Source organism: Arachis ipaensis, chromosome B08 (assembly GCF_000816755.2).
Source record: "Arachis ipaensis cultivar K30076 chromosome B08, Araip1.1, whole genome shotgun sequence".
Lineage (NCBI taxonomy): Eukaryota > Viridiplantae > Streptophyta > Magnoliopsida > Fabales > Fabaceae > Arachis > Arachis ipaensis.
The window spans coordinates 106,316,912-106,323,791 of NC_029792.2; the positions used below are offsets into that span (position 1 = coordinate 106,316,912).

At 33.3% G+C, this 6,880-nt stretch overlaps 1 protein-coding gene across 1 annotated transcript in view; it reads left to right on the forward strand.

The window, feature by feature from the left end:
* LOC107611363 (beta-glucosidase 24-like) overlaps positions 1-6,880 on the forward strand; it is a 10,683-nt gene that overhangs the window by 2,045 nt on the left and 1,758 nt on the right. Inside the window, exons 3-8 of the mRNA XM_016313299.2 lie at positions 462-520; positions 769-844; positions 1,573-1,605; positions 4,167-4,183; positions 6,179-6,294; positions 6,495-6,750. Of these exons, the coding sequence (XP_016168785.1) occupies positions 462-520; positions 769-844; positions 1,573-1,605; positions 4,167-4,183; positions 6,179-6,294; positions 6,495-6,750 (557 nt within the window). The remainder of the gene's footprint in view (positions 1-461; positions 521-768; positions 845-1,572; positions 1,606-4,166; positions 4,184-6,178; positions 6,295-6,494; positions 6,751-6,880) is intronic.

The following is a 6,880-nucleotide window of genomic DNA, read 5'->3' on the forward strand; positions in this document are numbered from 1 at the left end:
ATTTTTGTGTATTTGAAGTTTTATATAAAATAATTTATATTTTCAAATAATATTTTATTTATTTTAATATCAATATGATATAAGTGCTTAATAATTAATATAGTTTGGTCATGAGGGAGTACTTGGGTCACTTGGTTTACTTGGTTCTACGCTTCTAGCGACTGATTTTTAGAGCATAGCATACACTGGTGATAATGGACTCAGATCATGGTAGATATCTGTTTAAAATTTTCGCTTACTTTATGGATAGATCCACATCCAAAGGATCATGATATCATTTTTGAATTATTTTATTATAAAAAAAAAACTATGATCATAATTATCGAACTCGTTTAACTTTTTATATTTTAAATATTTTAATTCTTGTTGAGTTATATAATTATATTAGAATTAATATTTTTTATTAAGTATACTTATAATATTTGTGGCCTTTATTTTCAACTTTTGTGAATCCTATGCAGATAAAATAAAGGATGAGAGCAGCGGAGAGATAGCGGTTGATTCATACCATCGTTTCAAGGTATATATATAATATATAAACATTTGTATTTGCCTAGTTCTATTCAAGACAGCTCATATCACCCAAATATAGGAACATGGTCCACAAGGGGTATTGGCAGAAATCATTTTTTCTTTTGAAAGAAAAACAAAACTATATTTTAATTTGTTCTAATAAAAAAATGAACAATTTCGTATCCTTTTCAAGTGCTGGTTAATTTCAAGCAGCTCACTACTGGCTGAGAGAAGTGAAAATATTTCTTTCTTCAGGAGGATGTACAAATAATGAAGGAATTAGGGTTTGATGCTTACAGATTTTCCATCTCATGGTCAAGGATCCTACCAGGTGTGAATTAATAATGCATATTCCCAAGGTCATCTATTCTTTATATATATATATATATGAAATTTAAAATCCATAAAACTACTTAACAAATCTGACTCAAATCTTAAGAGTTATTTTAAAATATATACTGTACTGTGTAATATTTTAAAAATATATAGAATATATCACATGTTCAATTCTGAGTTTGGGGTGAAGAGCCTAACAATTTCTATGGTTTTTAAGAAATTATGGGGACACATAACTTGAGAGTGATAAAATTAATAACAAGTTGTAGTTTCAGTGAAATTAAAAGTTTAGTCTCAATGATTTGTTTGAAGTATTCAGATCAATTTAAGGATTTTGTTAGATTTTAGAGGTGTTTTTTTGGAACATAGAGATTTGTAATTAAGCTCTATGTATATTTTGCTTCCTTAATTTTTTTTTTCTCTGAGAGCCAAGCTCCTGCTCTTCCCAAATTTTATTTTTTTTTTTCTTTCTTAAAACAGAAATTCACTTCAAATTGATTTATAATTTTTTCTTATGACAAAAGAAAAGAACTTTGAACGCGAAATGGAAATTGATTTATAATTGAAATTCTCTTAAAATGAATTTTGACATATATATAGAAGATAAACTAAAAGTAAAAGATGGTCATAACTCATAAGTTTGGTGATAATATATCCTTTGGCAACCGCTGATTTTGTAACTTATACTACTATTTATTTTATTATATAATCACGTAATAACAGGTGGAAACTTATCAAGTGGAATAAATAGCGAAGGTTCTCTAATCTACGGGGATCGCTCTAAATAGCTTTTGTAAAGTATAGTTCCATCCACCCGTATGTATGCATGCGGCGGTCCGGGAACACTTTGGGGTGAACACCCATCCGAACAAGTAGGCAGTGCCCATACGTTCCGACGTGGCGCAAGAAAATCAACGAAGCTTACTGCCCAACCTGCGCTCCAGCATAATTACTTTCTAGAGAGAGTCTAACTTCGCCGGAATTGGGTTTGTGTTGAGTGATCCATTTCCATATGTGTATCTTATTACGTTCACCGATTTTTCTTTCTTTCGTTTATATACTGTTTTTTCTAATCCATCATACAAATAGAATCTAGTTACACACCCTTACACTCTAACTATCATGCAACTGCAGCTGGCTTTTCCTTTTCCTCAACACCAACCGAACTATAATGAAGCTATAACACCACCAGAATTTAATGAAAATAAAAGCAATTAAATGAAGCTATAATGACTTTAACAGAAAACAAATAAAGGAGCATAAGTAAATGAATAATAGAAGAAGACATTAAATTGGAACAATTAATTAATAGTAATTAAATAAAAATAATAAATGACAAAATGTAAATTACAATGAAAAGATTGAAGATATTAAAAACCGAGAATTAAAAGAACAATTAAATGACTAGAATTAGAGTTAAGCAGTAGAGGACAAGAATTAAAAGAAAGTTAATAAATGACGTGAATCATAAGAAAACAGTAACAGAGAGGGTTGGAGATGTTGAATCTTCATGATCAATGAAACCCACTCTCTTTTCAATAATGCAAAGTGTGATTTCTGGCAAATCATAAATAATTAAATCTCAATTTTTTGGTAATTCAATCTCTTTTGACTTAATTAATTGTCAATTTTTTTATTAATTGCTGATGAAAAGAGGTAAAGCATAATTTCTGATTCAAAACCACATAATTCTTAAGATCTAGATTTACATTGATTCAACGCCACTTGCTTATCAAATTCTAAATCCAAAATCAGAAGAATTGTGAGAGAAGAGTTTTAAGTTTAATTATTATGATCCATTTTTCAAGTTCTCAAAGAATTCAGGTGAGATTTGAACTATTTTCCAATAGATTTAAATCTTTATGATGAAGAACAAAACTTTCTTAAAACAACAATACTTGAATCAAGAAGAAGAGGAAGACATCATCAATTCATTATTATTTAACAGAGCTTCTCCCCTTAATGGAGAAAAGTTTAGTTGCTCATAATTAAAAGAAAAGAAAAGTGGATATCGAATATGTACAGATGAAAAAAGAATGAAAAGGTGTGTGTAGAAGTGGCCCTCACAAAGTTTTCTAAATGGGCTTTTATAATGCTTCTCAAATTTAAATGAAAATCAAATACAAATTACATCAAATTCAAATTTATTAAAATGACTAATTCTAGATGATTCTTGCTTTATTAATGGATTCTTTTGTGGCCTTGATTACTTGTCACTTGTGGCCTTTGGTTACATGAAAATGAGGTAGACTTAGGTGATAGTTTTGACCATGCATTGGAGACTCCAAAGATTGGCAATGTTAAAGGCGTGTGTGGCCATGCACTCTTCATTAATAATTGGTGTTGTACGGCACTCTAACAAGAAAAAATGAAGCTCCAGGGGCCAATTTGTGCGTGGCATTGAAGTGCTCACACGCCTCAATAAAATTGGCGTGTTTAACGCTATCTTTTAAAGCAAAATCAAGCTCCTAAGGGAAGCAACCATCGAAGGCGTTAAGGAAAACTAACGACTTGTCTTTGTGACGTGTTTAACACCACCTTTTAGTGTAAAATCAAGCTCCCAGGGGAAGCAACCATCAAAAGCGTTAAAGAGGACTAACTCTTCACAAAATTGGCGTGTTTAACGCCACCCTTAGCACCAAGAAGTCTTGAAGGCGTGTTTGTGCGCTTCGCTGCCAGTCCAAAATGAATGTTCACTGTAGAGTATTATATATTGTTGGAAAGCTCTAGATCTCAGCTTTCCAACAATATTGGAAGTGCGTCATTTAGACCTCTATAGCTCAAGTTATGCTCCTTCAAAGGTGAAGAGCTCAACCTGGCATTTTGCTAATAAAAGGATCCAAGGCGTTATTTGAAACACACGCTTTATTCTTTTGGCATGTTTAACGTCTTGTATGTTTGAGAGCTGTTTTTATGAAGGTCGTTCGTGGTCCAAACTTCATGTCCACCATAAAATATTATATATCGTTGGAAAGCTTTGGATGTCAGCTTTCTAACGTCGCTAGAAGCGTATCATTTGAACTTCTGTAGCTAAAGTTATATTCCTTCAAAGGTGAAGAGATCAATCTGGCAATTTGGTTGAAAGAAGGTTGAAGGCGTTATTGAAAACACACACTTTTATGTTCTGGCATGTTTAACACCGCTTCTATGTTGGGAGCTAATTCTATGAGGGTTGTTCACGGCCTAAACTTCACGTCCACCATAGACTATTATATATTATTAGAAAGCTCTGGATGTCAGCTTTCTAACGTTGCTGAAAACACATCATTTGGACTTATATATCTCAAGTTATCTTTATTGGAGTATGAAAAGGTTAGTGACTCGCTATTACTCTGCTCAGCTTTCTTCCCGTGGCAAAGATTGGTGATTTGCATCCTCAGATTCAGCATTCACTATTGATTATTATATATCGTTGGAAAACTCTAGATGTTAGCCTCTTAACGCCATTGAAATTATCTCATTTGGAGCTCTATTGGAATAGGAAGAGGTCAAGATTGTAAATTCTCTTTGAACTTCACTTAGGCTTGTTTCCAACTTTTGCTTCCTGGGAGGTTTCTTCCTCTTGCATGCCACCTTCCTTGCTTTTCCAAAGACTTCTTTGATTGACCATTTTCTCCTTTATTTTTTCCTAACATCTTTCAATAATTTCCTACACTTATCAAAGCACAAAGCCACTCTAAGAAGCATTGATTAAAGCAACAAAATTCTCAATTAAAAGAAAAAATTACTAACTTTGTTCAAAGAAAGAAACTTCAATAAATATTGATTAAAAGCATGAAAATCTTAATAAAAATAAGAGATTACTATCCTTATTCAAAGAAATAATAACTAAAAATAACTAAAGATACTCATGCAACACCACTAAACACAAAAAAATTCGAAAACACATAAATGAAGGAGATACAAAACAGAACTTCAGCAAAGGAAACGCATAAAGAAAGAGCACTAACATGTGCTAGATATGAAAAAGAAGAGATGCGGAATGCAACGATCAGCCCAAACGGTAGCACCAACAGCGGAGGAAGAAGAAGATAGCACAGACAAAGAAGTTGCAAAAGAGTAAAAATGAGCAGTTACAGCGAGAGAACAAGGAAATAAACCCCCAAAATAATTAATGGATAATACCAAGGGACGAGGGGCAAAAAGGAAAAAATGCAAAACCTCCCTTCCTTCTCTCTCCCATTAAACGCCATAATGATGTCTTCGAAATCGCAACGAACAAAGTCCCATCACCAAGAAAAGTAACGGACGGATAACGAAGCAACCAAGCACACCAAACATCGCGAAATCCCAATCTCGTCCGAAGGCAAGGATGACGCTCTGTCTTCCCACGCAAGACTCGTGAACCCTAATGCCACGGAGAAACGAGCTTACCCAACGATGAGACTAAGCAAGCATACTCTCCAGGTCTGGGGACAACTATTTCGGACCCGATCCTTGGGTCCCCAAACGGCCTCTCCATGACCCAAGTCCCCAGGTCCAAGCCTTGACCACAGCCCAAATTGGTTAAGAGATCGCCAATCTCTAACTAACGTTTAAATTCGAATACCTCCTTTATCTTAACCAATAAGATAAGATAAGATAGCAGCAGAAATTATATAAAGGGAGACAGGGGCTCCCTTAGGTACATTACACCCTCACAATCCTAACATATACCTCTTAGATCCATTATGACTTGAATATCAGACTGTGTCTTTATAGATACCACCTCCGCTACTCTAAAAATCTGATCACGTCATCACCGAGACCAGCGAATCTCTAATCCTTCCTTCAACTTATACCAGCGAAGCCTTGTACACGTAACTAATATATTCTCTAACCTTCTAATTTCATTGCCAACTAAGCCTTCAAGTTGCTGCTGGTGCATAAATAATAATTCTACAAGATGCAATATTTGCATGATGTAAGGATATAGAAAAACAATTAGTAAAATTTGGGAACGAATTAGAGATAAAAAAGGATAAAATTCATCGGGTAGAAAGGAAATTTAGAGAGAAGAGAGGTGTCTTAAGATATTTCACAATTCATCACATATTTCTCTTTCACTAAATTTTTAATCCTCTATTTTTAATACTTCTAATTATATCAAACCTATATTTATTATTTGGGTCAAGTCTAATTGTACTTACTACAATCCAATCATACTCATTATTACACATGCCTAAGTATTTGACACTCCCGTTTTTTTTTCACTAATCATGGATTAAATAAAAAATCATCCTACACCTTTAATTTATACATGTCTTTTATTAATGTCTATACTCATCGATCAACTCGTAGTTGTAGCTTCAAAAATTTGATTTTTTATTTTTTCACAAGAATGTTAAAGACAAAATTTGTGGAATGCTTGGCAACAGGTTTGACACCCTTCATAACACTTTTCCAATACGATTATCCCCAAAGTCTCGAGGATGCATATGGTGGCTTTTTGAGTCCTCAAATTGTGTAAGTTAATATTAACAATATAATTATGACACAAAAAATAACAATCATTAGGGTTTTGCCAAGTGAAACTTTATTTAAAAATTTTCACTTAGTATCCTCAACCAAGGCAAAACCCTACTTATTAATCATAAAAAAAAAATTCTTAAATTACAAGAAATGGAAATACATATGATGTGTTTCGGAACTTGTCATCATTATAGGAAGGATTTCACAGACTATGCAGAGGTATGCTTCAAAGCATTTGGTGACAGGGTGAAGTACTGGATAACCTTTAATGGGCCATCCATTTTCTCTAAATTGGGTTACACAATTGGAAAATATGCTCCTGGAAGATGCTCAAGTTGGCTAAACTTGAACTGCACAGGTGGTGATTCAGCTACTGAGCCCTACATTGTTACCCACCACCAACTTCTTGCCCATGCTTCTGCTGTCAAACTCTTTAGGGAAAAGTACCAGGTCACCTCTTCATTCTTTTTGAAAAATGTTATTTGTATTATTTCGTTCTAGATATTTTTATGATAATAAAATTATTTATTCCAAAAATTTAACTTGTTATATAAAAGTGTATAAATAAATATATATCTAA